Source organism: Hydra vulgaris, chromosome 02 (genome assembly GCF_038396675.1).
Source record: "Hydra vulgaris chromosome 02, alternate assembly HydraT2T_AEP".
NCBI classification, from domain to species: Eukaryota; Metazoa; Cnidaria; class Hydrozoa; order Anthoathecata; family Hydridae; genus Hydra; species Hydra vulgaris.
Genome location: NC_088921.1, coordinates 29,160,154 through 29,178,216, shown reverse-complemented (window position 1 = coordinate 29,178,216; position 18,063 = coordinate 29,160,154). Strand labels below are relative to the sequence as shown.

Sequence of the window (18,063 nt, the reverse complement as noted above, 5' to 3'; positions counted from 1 at the left end):
ATGTTTATATAGAATACTAGTTTTTAAAAACAATTAGCACATATTGAACAAATAAAAAACACTTTAGTTTTGTATAAACTTTATTTTGATAAATATATTCTACTAAATACCAAAATGCATTTTTAATTTTGTACAATTTTTCCTTTAATAAATATGTTCTGCTAAATAATATATATATATATATCGTTTTATATGTATCTTTTTTCTATATGAATTCTTCTAAAATCCATTAAATGTTTTTCTATTTAAAAATAAATATTATTGAATAAATATGTAATTATAATATAAAATTGACTAATTTATTTACAATTAAAATATATCATAAAAATTGCAAGACACGAATATTGAAACTATTTTTCTAATGGAAGCTAAATAAAAAAAGAAACAAAAAATAAAATCAAAAAAAGACAAATTTTCTAAAGACAGCTAAAAAAAAATCAACAACAAAATTACCTTCCATTCAAAGCAGTCCTTAACTATAGCAGTTTCACGCGCACTAAAATGCAACAAATGACCTATGACACTAACAAGTTGCCGTGACTACAAGGTAAAAAAATATTATTTAATTATTGAAAAATAATTTTTTAAATTTGAACATTGTTAATTGAAAAAATTTAATAACTATAAACACCTGTTCATTAGTACTGCACATATATTTCAATACAACATGCTTTAAATATCTTTAGTAGTCAAGGTTAAAAAAGTAAACAATGATAATAAAACAATGATATAAAAAACAAAAAATGCTTCAAATATCAACAATGATATAAAACAAAAAATACTCCAAAAAATATGTTTCAACTTTAGTTGACATAAAAAGATACTTGAAGTTTACTTCTAGAAAATCATTTGAGTTTTTATCAGATGATATGCTTGAATCCTCTGAAGTTTGTTTCTATTTTGAATTTAAGAAAATATAAATATCAAAACAAATACTATACATAATTACTATTTATAATAATTTGTATATCTACATAAGAAATAATAATAAAAAAAAAAGTAAAAAAAAAAAAAAGTTAAACTTTAATTAAATGTTTAAAGCTTTGTTTTGTCAAAATTCATTTTGGAGAATTTGAAGAGAATTTTGGAAAAGAAAGAAATAACTTATACACAAGCTGAATTTTCTTTTTTAACATATTTTTTGAGATCAAAAATAGTTTGTTGAAGGGTGCGTATTTTTTGTTGAGCTTCATCTAGTTCTGCTTTTAATGATCTGTTCTCAATCTCGTATTGAGAACTCTAAAAAAATAAAATAAAAAAATAAATAAAAATATTACATTAAAAAAAATAAATAAAAAATAGATAATAAAAACTTCTTTTTTTATTATTTTATTAACTTAATCTCCTAGAGTCAATACAGTAGAAAAGGGAAATTTTTAAAATTATTATAATTTATTGTAATTTTATTTTATTTACAACAACCCATATTTCACATTACAAAAACACATAAAAAATTATTATATTAATTTACAACATTATAATCAAACATAGTTATTTAATTCACTTTAGAGTAATTTCAAATTTCAAGTAATAAATGAAGTCTTGATTAAATTAAAAAAAAAAATCTAAATTGAATGTTAAAAAAAGTTACCATGTTTTCGATCTTAAGTTTTTCTAATTCTTGAATGCGTGCAGTTAAACGTACAACAGTTTTCTGCAAATCTGAAAACAATTTATGTATGCATAAAATTATTACACATGTATACATGCAATATGTTTTTCTATTATATATGTGCTTTTTTCCTTATTGCTGCCACCTTGATAAAAAAATACCTCTTTGCCTCTAGCTTGCTTTTATTTCAATTATTTTTAGTTTTGAACATTAAAACTCTTACTTCACGAACCTGAGATTTAAAAAGGTGTAATCAAGCGGGCATAACACCCATAGAGTATAGGCAGGAACAAAAGTATTTAAAATTATAAGTTCTTTACACATAACATAAAAATATATTACTAACCTAAAATACTAAATCAAAAATATTAAACTATTTTTAAGTATAACATTAAAAAAATAATAAAATTCTCCAGCCTAAAATCATTACAGTATAGAAGACAGCTACAGAGGTCACTATAATCCAGAAAACTAGATTATTACTCCTTTTTTTGTGGTACACTTTGATATACCTAACAATCTTATCTTTTGTTTAGTTCTGAGGCTAGTAATAAGGCTTCCTGAACGCTGTAGTAGCTGCTGTCAAAGGCTGATTTCATCCAAACCTGTTAAATATCAGAGTATTAAAAGTGCCATGTTGTACATTGATGTCCCTAATGTTTTTTTTAGGTATGGATTGTCATAGCCACATAAAGAACCCTTTGAAACAACATGTTAATTATAATTATTAGACAATGCATGGTTTGGGCTGCCATGCATTATCTATAATCAAGTCAAGTTCTCTAATAGCATAAAACATGACTAAAGTGCCTTAAAATAATAAACATAAAAACCATCACCACCACCAAATTATTTTAATCAATCTTCTATAAAAATTTGTAGTCTCTTTGTGAGACTAACTTGAATTCAGCTAATTCTTCTTTGGATCTTAATATTATTTACATATCAATTCAACTACTTGCGTTAAATCAGGTTTAAATCCTCTGACACAGTCTTTTGAAAACTGCAGTAACTTTTGCAACTTTTAATCTCTTACTCAAATATTTAACTTAGCGACTCATTTTCCAAATGATCTTGAATTGTAATTTGTTTTTGAACCTAGGTTGTGCTTAGTTTTTCCTTATTCTCCTTTAGGTGGTTTGAAACAAAGTTTTGGAGCTGCTCTGGAGTTGGTGTTTTTACTAGGAGCTAAGCCAAAGCTGGAGCTGGAGTATTTCTAGGTGGAGCTGGCCCTGAGGCTCCAAGCTAGCTCCTCTTTTTAATAATTTGGAAGATTTAAGTATGAGTATTTTTTGTTAAAGGGATTCCCAAGTACTATGAAGTTATTTTTCATATGAAAAAAAATTCTTTAAATTAAAATGTAAGTGATAATGTAAATACATGAGAACAATAAAAAAAAAAAAAAAAAAAAAAAAAAAATACTACTTAGTTATAAATGTACAAAAAAAAATTAAGCATCTAAAATTAATATGTTATCAAAACAATTTTAAGACTTGTTATTTCAAACTGTTGATATAACTTACCCAGATGTTGTATGAAGTGAGCTTAGGGGGAACTTAGAGTGACCAAAATTAATTTTTTAAATAAAAACATTTTTAATACAAATTTAATGGACAATTGTCATGACCAGAAGAAGAGAAACATTTAAAAGTGAAATCAGCTTTTGAGGGCATTGAGGAATACTCAAAAAGGATACAGAGTAGTCACTTCTATGGTTTTCTCACAAGCAAATGTAGAGGCTATTTTCTGCACTTGAGTTTATATCAAGCAATCTTGATATAACCACCAAATTTTATAAAATATTTTATTATTTTGATTTATTTATTTAGAAGCCACTCTAGAGCTAAATATTTTAATTGAGCTGGAGCCTGGAGCCAATTTTTTTACCTTGGCTAGAAGGCCCTAGTTTAAAACATACTATGAACACATTGAAACTTTCTAGAGAACAAACATCACTTTATTATTGCAAGCAATCAAAGTCTTTGATAAGTGCTTAAGTTAATCTTGTTTTTCAAATAGCAACTGTGGTTCCAATTTTCTAAAAACTCTCTATTTCTCTAATTCTCTCTATTATTATCAAAGTTTTCATATCTTTAGTTTACTAACTTAAAAAATATCATCTTGATTCTGAAAACTCTCTGACATTCAATACAGATTTTGATCATCTCAATCTACAGTTGACTTATGACTTGTTATAACAAAAGAGTTCTGTTATGTATTAGATGGAGGCAGTAAGACAAGGGCTAAAGTTTTTCATGTAGACGTTCTCCCTAAGCTCACCTTATACAATATCTGGGCAATTTTTACTAAAACTGTTGAACCATTATTTTTTAACCAGTGTTAAAATATTCATTGATGGACAATACTCTCCATTATTTCCAACTTCTGGGGTACCTCAAGATTACATCCTTTGCCCTCAACTGTTTCTCATCAATTTTAATGATCTTCATAATAACCTTACATCTTGCTGATAACTTAACTATATAATCCAGTCTTGACAAGAAGTAATCACTTTTTGATCACATAGAACAAACCTCTTTTCTGTGATAACTTGGGTCTTGCAGTGGCCTATGAATTTTAACCTCAGTTTTTTACTGCTATCAATTATCGTAATATTGTTGATATTTCTATATTTATGAATGACAACACCCTTGTGAAAATCCATAACACCCTTAATGAGTCAACTAATTTACATTTTCACAAAGTCAATTACTACGAACCTCTCATGCAAACCATATGTACAATTCATTGCAAAGTAAGCTATGGTTCACTTTTTTTATTGTTCTTGTTGTTTCCTTACATTCGATTTAATCCTATATCTCTACAAACAACTACTTTACAATTTTATGAAATTTGGTATCATATTTAATACTCTATCCCTTCGAGACAAACTCCAAAAGTATATTGAAAATGTTGTTGGACCTATTCTAGCTACCAATTTTAAGATTGTCTGTCCCATCATCGTAAGAGATTGTCTGTCCCATCATCGTAAGAGATTGTCTGTCCCATCATCGCAAGATTGCATTTCCTTTTCTTTTCTACTACTACGGTTGCTGCTCAAACAAGCTACCATTTCTTGTTCCATCAATAAAATTACAATCTTGCATAGCTTGTCACTTAGCGAAGTCCCATCCTTTTACTGTGTCTTTATGCTCTACAAAAACTCTATTTATTTAATTTTTTTTTCCCATCTTCATCTTTTCCTGACTAAGATAATTTATAGTTATTCAAGTCTTCTGCCAACCATTTTCTTGCTCTATATTTTTTTGTTTCTTAACTCTTAACTTGAGTAAATTATTTGAAAAAATATATAATTAACAAATTGATAACATAATGACATTACCATAGTAACATTGTACGTAAATTCTGGAAATTTATACGGATTATTATTATTTTTTATACATTTATTCAACCAAAAATTAAAAAACTACAAGTTAGTAAAATAATTTTACAAAGATAGGTTAGGTCTCACTCATATAGTTAAAAACTAGCCATTGGAGTGACATTAAAACAAACAAACAAAAAAAATCAACAGCAATGATAATAAATAAAAGCATGCATAAACTGAATTAATTTAAAATAATTATAACGATAAACCTATAATAAATTGAATAATAAGACAAAAAATATGAACAGCAAACAAAAATAAAAATAATTAACAAAACACAAATAAAACAAACTTCACGCAAACGAAAAGGCAAACACAAAAACTACAATATGAAAGCAAAGATTACAAAATGAAAATGTAAAACTTCTACAAAATAAAATAAAATAATCTTTTGTTATTATTGATGAAAAAAAAAAATGTGTAGAAAAATTGGTAGCGTTTTATTTTTACGTTTTAATTAGTTCTTTTTATTATTATTTCGAACATTTTTCGGCTTTTTTTACTTTTAACTTGGCGCTTTGCTTTTAAGTGATTTTTTTGTTTTTGTTTTATTAAATCTATTTGTTCTTTCATTCATTTTCTTGTTCTATTTTGTCTTCAATCTTTTAGTTTGTTTATACCTTTCAATAATTTCTTTATTTTACTTAATTTTCAACTAATTTTTTTTATTCTTTGAAATAGATTCCTTTGCTTTTCCATTTCTCTTTTTTTCCTTTTCACCGTCAAATAAACACTTCCACCATTTGCGATGTCATTGCATTGATGGTTATTGAAAAATTATTTAAAAGGTCTCTTTCTCTCAAGACATACTCATAATACAAATTTTTTATCATTTTTATTTTTTCATCAATGTTTTCAAAATTAAGTAATTAAAAACTTTAGAAATCAACAATAGCATTGGTTAAATATTTGGAAATTGAAGGTATTCTTACATATCTTAGAATGACCTAAGTATTGTATTTAAGCAGACAGTATCTACTTATAAAGAAAATATGTAATGGCAAAATTTTTGTCTGGATTGAATGCACATTTTAAAAATTAAAATGTGCAGAATATGCTGCAGTAGATTGTATATTTATAAACAAGTTGACAACAATAAGTTGAATTGTATTAGTAATATTTTAACAAACCTTTATCAGAAGTTCCATTAAGTCTTGTACGTGAATGTTTATTATTTTCTTGAAAATCTCGTAGCTGAAGAGAAAAAAAAAATTAGTTGCATTTTAAAAAAATAATAAAATCTTATTTTATATAAAAAAAAAACAAACAACCTGCTGTGATACAGTGGCTAGTTCATTATCTCTAGCTTCAAGAACAGTTCTTAATTCTTCAATTTCTTCATCTCTAAAGAAAAAAAAAATATATATAAAAACAAATTGAAATTTGTTTCTCTACAAAAAAAGAACTAATTGAAACTGCTCTATCCACTTTATTTTGTATCAACGAATATGCTAATCAATGAAGAATAAATAAAATAAAAATAATAATGATAAATTAATAAATAAATTGAATGAATGCAACAAATGCTAAATCTAAATGCAACAATGGTAATATACTCACAAATCATGAATTTATGATATTTTTAAAAGTTACTTTAAAAATTATCTTAACATGTATTGTAATTATCCTACCTCTCTATTAATGCCTGTTCACGTTCATTAAATGTTGTCTAAAAATAAATTTAAACCATAATTTATACCTGTCTTTTTCTTTCCAAAAATATGAGTTATTTTATGAATTGAAAAAATTATACTTAAAAATATGCTACTATTAAAATTAGACTAATGTCATAATTAAAACTAAATGCAGTCAGGTTTATCAAAATACAAATGAAATGTGCGCTAGGTTAATAATGGTGTATTTACAATTCTTTAGGACAAAAGAGATTACTGTAAAAGTATTTGCTTAAATGACATTTTCAGCATTACTTTCAAATTACAAACTTGAAAACATTTCCAATGCTAATGAGGTTAAACTATTTTACCAGTGCCTACCAAAAATGTTCTATTTGTTACAAGAGAAATATTCGCAGAGAAATAATCCAAGGGAAAAAAAAAAGTAGTAATATTAGACTAGCAGTCATGGCAACAGGAAGTGCAATGGGAGAAAAGTTATCCATGTTTGTTATTGGGAAATATAAAATCCCACAATATTTAAAGCATTTCAAAAATCTCCCTCGCATATATCAGAATCAGCTAGAACGTTAAATGATCAGAACATTTTACAGAATGGGTTATGGAGCTGGACTCTTTCATGCTCAGGGCAGTAAAAGAAGCACTCCTAGTGAATAACTGCCTTGTCTATTCAAACATTGAAGAAATAAGCAACATCAACCTAATATTTCTTTACCCCGACACCACATCTGTCCTTCACCAAATGAATCTAGGCAAATATATGAATCTTTAAAGATTATTATCGTCACAAAATTGTGCATCTATGTATCAGGGCTGTTAATAAGATTAAATGAACTGAGAGTTTGATGTATCAAGAGTCAACTGTAATTTCAAAAGCAGTTTTCAAAACAATTACAAGTGGAAAAAAAAAAAAAAAAAAAAAAAAAAAAGTACAAGTAAAAACGAAAAAATTCAAAAAAAACTTGTGCATTTCTTTAATTTCTTTAAAAAGAATTAAAAGAGCTACCCTGAGTGAAGTTAATTCCTCTCGTAACAGTGAATCCATTGAGTTGTTTATTGGTGAACACTATAGAAAAACAATAATAATAATAACTATTACTATCATAATAACATTTAAATTAATAACAACAACAACAACAACAAAAAAAAAAAAATTAAAAAAAGAACAGTAAAACAAAAAAATAAATAATTTACCTCACCAGATTCTTTTATATACATTATTATACTATCTTTTTCTTTGAGTGATTGCTCTAAACTTGCTATCTAAAAAAAATATTTGTTTGATCATTTAATAAATATTTTATCAAGTTAACAAAGTCATTAATTACATTTAGTTTCAAATCATTTAAAAGCAAAAAAATTAATTAAAAGTGAATGATTATGATTAAGCATAATCAAAACTTGGGAATTGCTTTTTTTAATTAAAAAAGACATTGAGAAAAATACAAAATGAGAATTTGGAGATGCTTAATGTTTAATTCTGGAAAAAATGTTTTCTTAAAACACAAATAAAAACTTACTCTAAGTTAAAGTTAAGAGGCTAGAATGAAACAAAAAAAGCCTGGGGTAAATAATAATATTAAAAAAAACAAAAAACATTTATGGAGTACCTTATAAGTGCCTTACTTCCCAGTATGTTATATTTAAAACACAGTTTTCAGAAATGATTTTATTAGAGCAAAAATATGTTATTTGAAATCTTAAATTCAAGAAAGACTTGAAAAAAATTGTTTACTTAGTTTAGTGAAATTTTGTCAATCATGAGTTTTTTCTAAACATAATAAAGTCAATTTTAAAAACTAATTTTTGTAATGACTTATTTACAAGATTTTATTGTTCTGTATAAACTATTTTTTCATGTTGCCAGTAATAAATTTATTTAGTTTATAAAACTATGTAGCCTGATTTCAAATTGTTTTAACAATTATGTATTTTGAAGATTTAATTTCTTACAGTTTTTTTTTTTTTCTTCATTTTTACTAATAATGCAATTTTAACCCCCTCCCCCAAAAGAAAAAATCATAACATAATTATTTTCTAAAAGTTTTAATTTTATAAGTATGACATACCCTAATTAGCATAATTTGCTAATAAAAAAATTAATAAATGCCTTTATTATGTAAATAAAACAAAAATGCATAAATATCTTTTTTACAGTAATAACAATATTATGAAACAATATTAATACAATCAGAGCTGTGGTTTAAAATAGAAAACTTTATTTTAGAATATTGCTAAGAATAATCATTGATGGCTATAAAAATCATTGATAGCTCATCATGATTACAATCATTGATTACAATAAAAATGTAGATCAATTCAGATAGAAGGCGTCTTGAATGATAAGAAGGTTTCACAAAATAATTTAAATTTTTTCTTTTCTTTTGTTCTATGCAACACAACATATAGAAACCACATGTCATATACAAGTATTATAGTTACTGTATGTGTGTGCATTGTTTATTTATACAATCTATGTAACATAACATAAACAGTAAATTGTATGTGCATAGCAACACTACCTTGTAAGATCAAAACAACACCATATTGTAAGGTCATAGCAACACTACATTGTAAGATCATAGCAACACTACTTTTTGTAAGATCATAGCCTACTACTTTGTAAGACTATAGCAACACTACATTTTGTAAGATCAATTCAAAAATATGAAACTATAGCATAAACATTTCATCTTATAAGATCTTTAACTTGTATTTTATTCAGCCATGTCTGAATAAAGTGCTATATAGATGCTTAATTGATAATTGTTTACAAAGATAAACAATTATCAATTAAGCAGAAAGCTTTTTTTATTCATTTTCTTTAATTTTTTACTTACATCTGTAAACAGTTTTTTCATAAAAACAACAATTTTTTGATGATCTATATAACGCTATCAATAAAAAAAAAAAAAAAAAGTAGTTTTAAGTATCTCACTTCATTTTTTAACTCATTTGTGCGCTCTAGTGCATCTTCTAGACAAGCAGAAAGCTTTTTGTATTCATTTTCTTTAATTGAAATTTCTACCTAAAGTAAAAAAAACTGATGAATTTTTTTAATGTTGTTAAGCAATATAATAAAACAAGAAAAACTACATTATTCATGGTTATTTCAAAGAAAACTTAAGAAATTTTGCTGTAAAAACCACTATATGTAAAAAGTTTTTAAACCAAGGATAGTAATTCTCCTAGTGGTGGCATTAAAATAAAAAATTCTTTCACAACATCATATTTAAATTAAAAAAACGACAACATAGAAACCTGTCCAAACCACACAAGTGTGGAGCAATGGTTATTAAACTTTAAATTGAAAAAAACCCCATAATATTAACCCACTTGTAAAGCATCTTTCTCTTTCTGATATTCTTTTAACTGCTCTTGATATTGGCATAGTTTTCGGTCTTGCTCTTCAACTTTAGTTTCTAATTGCTCCTATAATTTATAACAATAAAATATAATAGTATAAAAAAAAACTGCTTTTACTTAATGCTATATTTTCTTTTAATTCAAGTAAATACCATTTTTCGTTTCATTGTATGCTCTTGCCTAAATGAATTTTTGCGTGCCTGTTATTATGTAAAAAAAATAAATAAATAAATTAAAGTACAAAAACAATGACTAAAGTCTAATACTTATGTATCAATTATAGTACATATAATTAACAGATGAAAAATTTAATTAAAAATAAACAAAATTAACAAAACTTAAAATGAAAAAAATTCACATCAGAATGAAACTCTCTAAGTTTTTCTTCTAAATCACTTCTATCTTTTTCAAGACGATCAACTGTTTCTTTGAATCTGGTATCAAGCAGTTTATTCTGTACAAATTTATAAAAATCCACAAAATTATCATTTAGAAAAATAACTACATAATACTAAATAAAAGTATAAAAGTACATAGAAACACAGATTCAAATAAATAATCAGATTCAAATAGTTATCATCAGGGGCGTGGAGTCGTAAAAAAAAAAGTAACAACTCTAATCGTTGAAACTTTCAGAGTGCGACTCCAAAGCAAAATTTTTGAAAAATTCTTTGAATTCTTTAAAAAATATTCTGCAATAATTAAAATTTTTTTTTTGCCAAATTTATGAAAAGGTCTTTGAGGGTTTAATATGAATATAAGGTTAATTGAATATTTTGTACATGCACGCACAATACCGAGAAGTTTTACTATTGGAGTCGGAGTCACGATTTTGTTTAGCAACTCCGACTCCGCTAAAAATGTTGGGACTCTGACTTCACAGCCCTGGTTACTGTATTTTTATAAATAAAAATTAAAACCAAGCTGCACTAATAAAATCTAAAAACCAAAAAAAATTTTTTGGGATTAGGTTAAAAATATACATATGCTCTATATGTGTTAATGTTACATATTTATGTTGGTAAAAAAAATAAATAAATAATAAAAGTAGTAATTTAAAAATATTTTCTTTGTTAATATCTTGATAAATAATTTGTTTTGGTAAGTTTAATAACTCCAAACTTATTATCGAAGGTTTATTTAAGATATGAACAGATTTTTTCTTGGCACTCTAAGATCCATTTAAAGGTAAATAACACATGAGTATTGAACATAATACTCTTCACACTATTTTTTCCTTATAAAATTGACAGTCAAACTACTCAGTGTAGTTAAGGCAATTTTAAAGTATTATAGCATCTGTAAGATATTTTGTTGACTACAACATTTTCTGTTAAATAATCAGGTCTGTGAATTACGAAAAAAAACAAAAATTAAAATGATAAATTTTGTGGTATCATAAAATATAAATGTTTGTAGCAAAAAAACCCAGATGGAAGATTCTTTTCTTTAAAAAAAAATCATCTTAAAATCACAATCGCTTGTTCAAATTTGAATAAGATTTTAAATAAATACGTTGTTTAAGTGAAATGAACATCATTAACATGACATAAACAGCCTTTTGCACATACAGCCTGTTTACATTGTTTGCATGCTTTTTGTTCTTTTATTAGATAAACTATCTTTGCTTGAACTCATTCTTACTTAGATAATATTTTCTTTTAATAGATAGTATGTGGTTAGAATGTATATATAGATTTGTATGTTATGTACATGTGGTTATCATGTGTTATTGAGTTTTAATTTTACGGTTGATATATATATAAATTTGTATTGTAGTTTATATGTATATATATATATTTATATATGTGTATATATATGTGTATATATATGTGTGTATGAATGTATGTATGTATGTATATATATAATTCTTTTTGACTAGCAGCTTTTGACATGTTTTGTTGATGGACGTCTTTTCGTTGTTGTTTTGTTATTGTCTCAAAATTACGTATAACTCGGACCGTAGAGAAAACTTTTTCGGAAATTTCATTTAGATATGGTCTCAAAGTTACCTTTAATTCGGACTGTAGAGAAGACTTTACTTCTAAATAATATTTTTTCCCGCTTCGTACATCTTTTTTATATCACGACTTATATTATTGTTATATCACCCAAAATAATTTTTTAACCACTCATTTGGCTTAAATTTATCTGGTCTTATTTTAGTATTTAGTTAATCTTATTACAATATTTTTTAACATGATTTATTCGCTGATTTTCATATTATTACTATTATCAAGGTACTTTTATGCTATATTATCTTACATTCATTACTCAGCTTTGTTTTAATTTTCACATGCACAGTTTTCGTCTTTTATTATTATTCAGAGAATTTTTTATATCCTTCACTACATGTTTAAATCTTTACATTTTTGCAGGCGATATATATATTTTTTCTACTTTCATATATTACTTGATTTTTAGTTATGATTTTAAGTTGTGCAAGTTGTTTCATTTTCTTACACTTTAGATTGGTTAACAAAATTCGAATGAAGTATCTATGACAGCGTTGGAGTTTTTTGAAGACTCGATTGTGTTTTATTTAATTTTAAAAGAGTTTTTAATAGGGTATATTGCTATTTGATTGTTTTTGATTTATTTGTGCTGGATGTACCTATGTGGTTTAAATGGAAAATTTATTAGGATTTTCTGTTTGCACACTTTAGTTGTTTTAGTTTTGTTTCTGGCGTTTTTATCTGAATTTAATTTATTGTGCTTAGTTTTTTATTTAATTATTTTTATTTATATTGCGCAGTAGATCTACAGTTTTTGTATCATATCATCAAAAAATATTAGTGTTTTACAAATTTGGGTATGGTTGGGTTTTGGCTATTTCTAGTGAATCCTTGTTTACTGCATTATGGAATAGGCGTAAGTCGGGGGGTAAAGCATAAATGGCGATGACATTTGTTGGACAAGATAAACTAGTTATAAGTGCTGATCCTCATCAAAACGCCAGTAATAATAGATGTGACTCTGAGGAGATGATTATTACTTAATCACTACACAAATTATGTTTACACATCAGCATTAATTTTTTTTTTCCATTCTGAGGCCTTAAATTGTTGTATGCATACTTTTTATTTTGTAATCAATTTTTTGTTTTAAAAGTTTTTTTTTGGTGACATATTTTTTGTATATCTTTGTTCATATTGGTGCTTATAGAACAATTTATTGTTTATTATTATTGTTAGTGCTGTTTAGGTACATTGTCTGTCTTGTTTATATTTTAAATATTCCTCCATTAATCTTTATTATTTGTCTTGACGGCTGTCAAAATATGCTTTGTTCGAAAAATAATTCTCCTTTAGGTGAAATCTTTCGAAAAGCTAAAAAACGCATACGGAATATTTTTTTTTTGAAAAAAAAAAAAATCATCTTAAAATCATAATTGCTTGTTCAAGTTTAAATGAGATTTTAAACAAATATGTTGTTTAGATGAAATGAACATCATATTTTAATAATATGATCTGTTCTGATTGTTTATTAGCAATTTTTCTTAACTCTTTCTTGGTCGGAATTCCAGTATTTTTGTGAAACTGATTAGAACTAGGATCTATAGTGGGTTAAGGCAGTTTTAAAAAAGATTTTAACTAAATTCATGCTAAAGACTCTAAAATGGTGTTTTTAGATTCACTATTAGGGGTAGAAAAAAGGTTTTGAAAATTATATAAAAAAGAGAAAAATTTCTTTAAACATTAAAAAAACCTTAAGCAAAAAAAAATTATACCACCTAAAGCTCTTGTTTGGACATAATATGCTGATAAAATCATGCCAATTCCAAATAAAAGATTTTGAATAATTTGTAAATTGCCTTAACTACACCGAATACTTTAATGAGTGCCATTAATGTACTTTAGTAAATAATTAATGTGCTTTACATTAATGTACTTTACACCAATGTACTTTAGAAAATAGTTTTAAAAAAATTCTAATAGTTGTATAAATTGAAAGTTGTAGACTTGATTTCTAACTATTGTTGCATTTTTAAATATTAGTTTTAAACAACAATTATTTGTGTGTGTATATTTTTTGAAAATGTATTTACAAATTGTAAATTGAACATAAACTTTAATAAATGAAAATAAATGTTTTTATCTTGTATTAAAATATTGTGAAATAATATTTAAGATGTACAAGTTGATCTATTTATATGCTATTTGAAATAAAGTAATTTTAGCTAAAATGACTATTTAAAAAAAAAGTAATTTTATTGCATTTGTAAAACTAAAAATGTTTTTTTATTATGTTGTGTACTAAAGTTTGCAAAAAGGTTTGTAGTCCACGTGGTATTTTTTCATTTTTGTTAAGTTATGAAAATTTTGATTAATAATATTTTAAACATAATCAATGTTTATTTTAGATTTTATACATTCAATGTATATTTTCTGTTAATAAAGCGTGTACACAAAATAAATGTGAAAGAAGAAGCACGTCATTTTTTTTTAGTGGTTGTAATAAAATCTTTTTAATTGTTTTGTATTTTGTTTACAATGTGTTGTAGTTTTAAAATAATATGTTAGTTTTTGGATATAACTTGAAATTAGTTTTAAAAATGACAAAAGAAGACGTAAGAGAAAAAATTATGCACAAATATTTACAAAATCCTAATAGTAGCTATAATTTGATAGCAAAATCGTTGCAAATACATCAAAATACCGTTAGTCGTGTTATTCAACGTTTTTCTCAAACAAAATTGATCAAACGCAAATCTGGCAATGGAAGAAAGGAAGGTTTTAAAGATATAAAACTAGTTAGAAAACTGGTTAACAGTTTTAAGAATAACCCAAGCCTTTCCCTAAAGAAACGCGCAAAAATATATAGATTTTCTCATAGTTTTGTTGCAAAAGTTAGAAACAAACATGGTTTTCATTCTTTCAAAGCACAAAAAGTGTCCAACCGTTCTGAAACTCAACAAAAAAGTGCAAGAACCTGCGGCAGAAAGTTGTATGACGATTTTATTTCTAAAAATTTCTGTATTATTAAAGACGATGAAACTTATATCAAGTACGATCATCAACAAATTCCTGGTGCTGTTTATTATATTGCCAAATATAGAGGAAAAGCAGACAAGAAATTTAAATACACAAAACATGACAAGTTTGCTAAAAAAAGCTTTGATTTGGCAAGCTATTTGCAGTTGTGGCAAAAATCAGCACCTTATATTTCTCAGTCTACACTTTCTGGTCAAATATATGTCAAAGGTCAAAGAATGTTTACAAAAACGCCTTTTACCTCTCATTAAATCACATAATAACAGACCTGTGTTCTGGCCTGATTTAGCTTCAATTCATTATTGTAAACTAGCTATGGAATGGTATAAAAAGAATAATGTGAAATTTTTGCCTAAAACAGAAAATCCTCTGAACTGCCCAGAATTGAGAGTTATTGAAAAGTACTGGGCTATTATTAAAAGAAAAATGAAAAAAACAAAAACAAAAAAGCTTTGCAGAAACATTAAAGATATTAAAATATCATTTTAAAAAGCATCAAATAGTTTTGATTCTTATTCTGTGCGCAAGCTTATGGGTACCACTAAAGCAAAAGTTTAAAATTTTATTAGATTCCCACAGGAAAAATTAATTTTTTTTTTTAATGTTTGATCTTCTTATATTATTGCATTAAAATTATTACTTGGTTCGAAATAAAAATTGAGGAGTACTTTTTTTTAGTTGTTTTTCTACTTTTACATTTTTTTCATGTACACGCTTTATTATTCAATACATAGTAATTTGAATAATGCATAATAAGTCAGTTAACTAAGATAAAATTTAACTTTTTTAAATGCAGTTTTAAAGTTATAATTTGACTTTCAGTTAAATTTGGTATAAAGTCTAAACTCCTCTTCATATATATATATATATATATATATATATATATATATATATATATATATATATATATATATATATATATATATATATATATATATATATATATATATATATATATATATATATATATATATATATAAATATAAATATATATATATTTAAAAATTATGTTAATATATTCTACAAATAGAGTGCTTAATTTTCTTAAAGAACAGAGCAATAATAAATTAATAAAATCAAATTAGTAATAAATTAGTAATAGATTAGTAAAATCTAATTTTATCTTCAACAAATTGTTTCTTCATCAGTAGGTTCATGAGGAAGCTTCCTGATAAAAAATTAGATAAGTGTTTTTACTAATATGTTATTGCTGTTCTTTAAGAACATTGAGCACTGTATTTGTAAAATACACTAATATATATATATATATATATATATATATATATATATATATATATATATATATATATATATATATATATATATATATATATATATATATATATATATATATATACAGCAAGGAAAATAAGAAATCAAAGGCAAGCGGTCAAACTGACCGGCTAATACATAAAATTGACAGTCAGTTGTTTTTTTTGTGCGGTCAAAATTTCAATTTTTTTTTTGGTTTAAATTTTTAACGTAGCAATTATTCTGCATGACGAAACTTTGTAAATAAAACAATAACTTGATACTTTAAAATGAACGAACTCGTATTCCTTTTTTATTGGTATTTTATTTTTTAAAATAATAAAAAATACACATTTTTATGTTAAATCAAAAAAATTTAAACTGAATGCTTAATCAAGTATCGTTTTATGTAATGCTAATAATTGCCTAAGTTACAAAAAAAATGTTTTATATAACTTAAAAATGTTTTTTTAAAGATATTTTTACATATATGTTTTACGTATATGTTAAAATATCTTTACGTTTTTCATAAGAGAAAAAAGACGCTCAACCATTCCATTCGAAACAGGCAATACGAACAACAATTCAACAAGAAGTAGTACTTGACTCCAATCTTTTTTCATAGAACTCGAAAAAATTTGATACCATACTTTATGGTACTCAGTTTTATCTGGTGCCAAATATTTGACTTGGCATAACTTAGTTGAAATATCAACTAAGTTATGCCAAGCATCTAACATTTTATTTACACTCCCAGTGAAGCCAGCATTACCTAACAACATATTATAAAAGTCATACAATTTTTCGATGTTATCATCAGCAAATGAATTATTGGTGTTATTTTGAAACCAGCCACCAGTGTTTAGGATTAACATTTCCTACATATCAGGAACTGTATTTTGTGTTTCCAAACGCTCTTCTATGGATTCGGCAATTAACGATACAATCATTGATTTCGAATTCTTAACTAAAGTTAGTGCATTTGTAAAGTCATGAAGCTCAACATCCTAAAATGAATACTTACCAGTGTTGTTTTTTACTTTTGCAAGGAAACATTTGACAGTTGGTAAATCATTAAATTCTTTTTTCTTCAAGCGACTTAACTGTTTTTTAGTTTGTTCAATAAATCTAGATGATGCTACGGAATCAATTTCGTTGCTTTGAAAAGATAAAGATAACAACTTTGCTGGCGATAAAACTTCTATGAATAGTGCAATATAAAGCGGTATTCGTCCATGATTCCACTGCTGATGATACCCTTTAAACTTTGCTCTTTCTGCTTGAGTAAAACTGAAATCTGCAGTCATGTTTTCGAGATGCTTCATATATACTCCATATTTGTTTAAGATCATCTCAAATGCTTGAATTTTATGTGCAATCCATCGTGTTCCTATTTATTATTTCACAAGTATTTTATTTTATAAAAAGTTTTTATTGCTCAAAATACTGTTTTATAAAGAACTTTTGTTGTATAAAAAACCAGCATCTAATAAAGTATATTATTTTATAAAGTATTTTTTATAGTTAAAATTGAAAAAAAAATCCAATATACCTGATGCTTTATTGGGGCGAATACCTGCAATGTCAAATGAATTACCCTCTTCAAGGATAGCAACAAGCTTTCCTAACTGTCGTAACTTTTTTTGGGATTTTTTATAAATGTTATACATTTTCAAAATGATGTTATTGACATCATTAAACGCTTTTATTTGTGCAAATTTATTTTTTAACGCTAACTCAAGGCGATGTGCAACACACCAACCAAAAGTTACCCATGAAATTTCTTTCTGAAGTAATACATTTACACTTGTTCTACTT

The 18,063-nt window shown here is 25.4% G+C and overlaps 1 protein-coding gene across 1 annotated transcript in view; it reads right to left on the bottom strand.

The window, feature by feature from the left end:
• Window positions 1-244: 244 nt before the first annotated feature.
• The window catches only part of LOC101238684 (golgin subfamily A member 1), a 52,429-nt gene continuing 34,610 nt past the window's right edge, over window positions 245-18,063 (bottom strand). The window contains exons 16-30 of the mRNA XM_065790507.1: window positions 10,359-10,454; window positions 10,153-10,200; window positions 9,971-10,066; window positions 9,573-9,662; window positions 7,829-7,897; window positions 7,641-7,700; window positions 6,632-6,669; window positions 6,272-6,344; window positions 6,131-6,194; window positions 1,592-1,662; window positions 1,111-1,239; window positions 825-895; window positions 632-680; window positions 454-540; window positions 245-368 (exon numbers count right to left, since the gene is read on the bottom strand). Coding sequence (XP_065646579.1) covers window positions 351-368; window positions 454-540; window positions 632-680; window positions 825-895; window positions 1,111-1,239; window positions 1,592-1,662; window positions 6,131-6,194; window positions 6,272-6,344; window positions 6,632-6,669; window positions 7,641-7,700; window positions 7,829-7,897; window positions 9,573-9,662; window positions 9,971-10,066; window positions 10,153-10,200; window positions 10,359-10,454 — 1,059 coding nt within the window. The 3' untranslated portion in view covers window positions 245-350. The remainder of the gene's footprint in view (window positions 369-453; window positions 541-631; window positions 681-824; window positions 896-1,110; window positions 1,240-1,591; window positions 1,663-6,130; window positions 6,195-6,271; window positions 6,345-6,631; window positions 6,670-7,640; window positions 7,701-7,828; window positions 7,898-9,572; window positions 9,663-9,970; window positions 10,067-10,152; window positions 10,201-10,358; window positions 10,455-18,063) is intronic.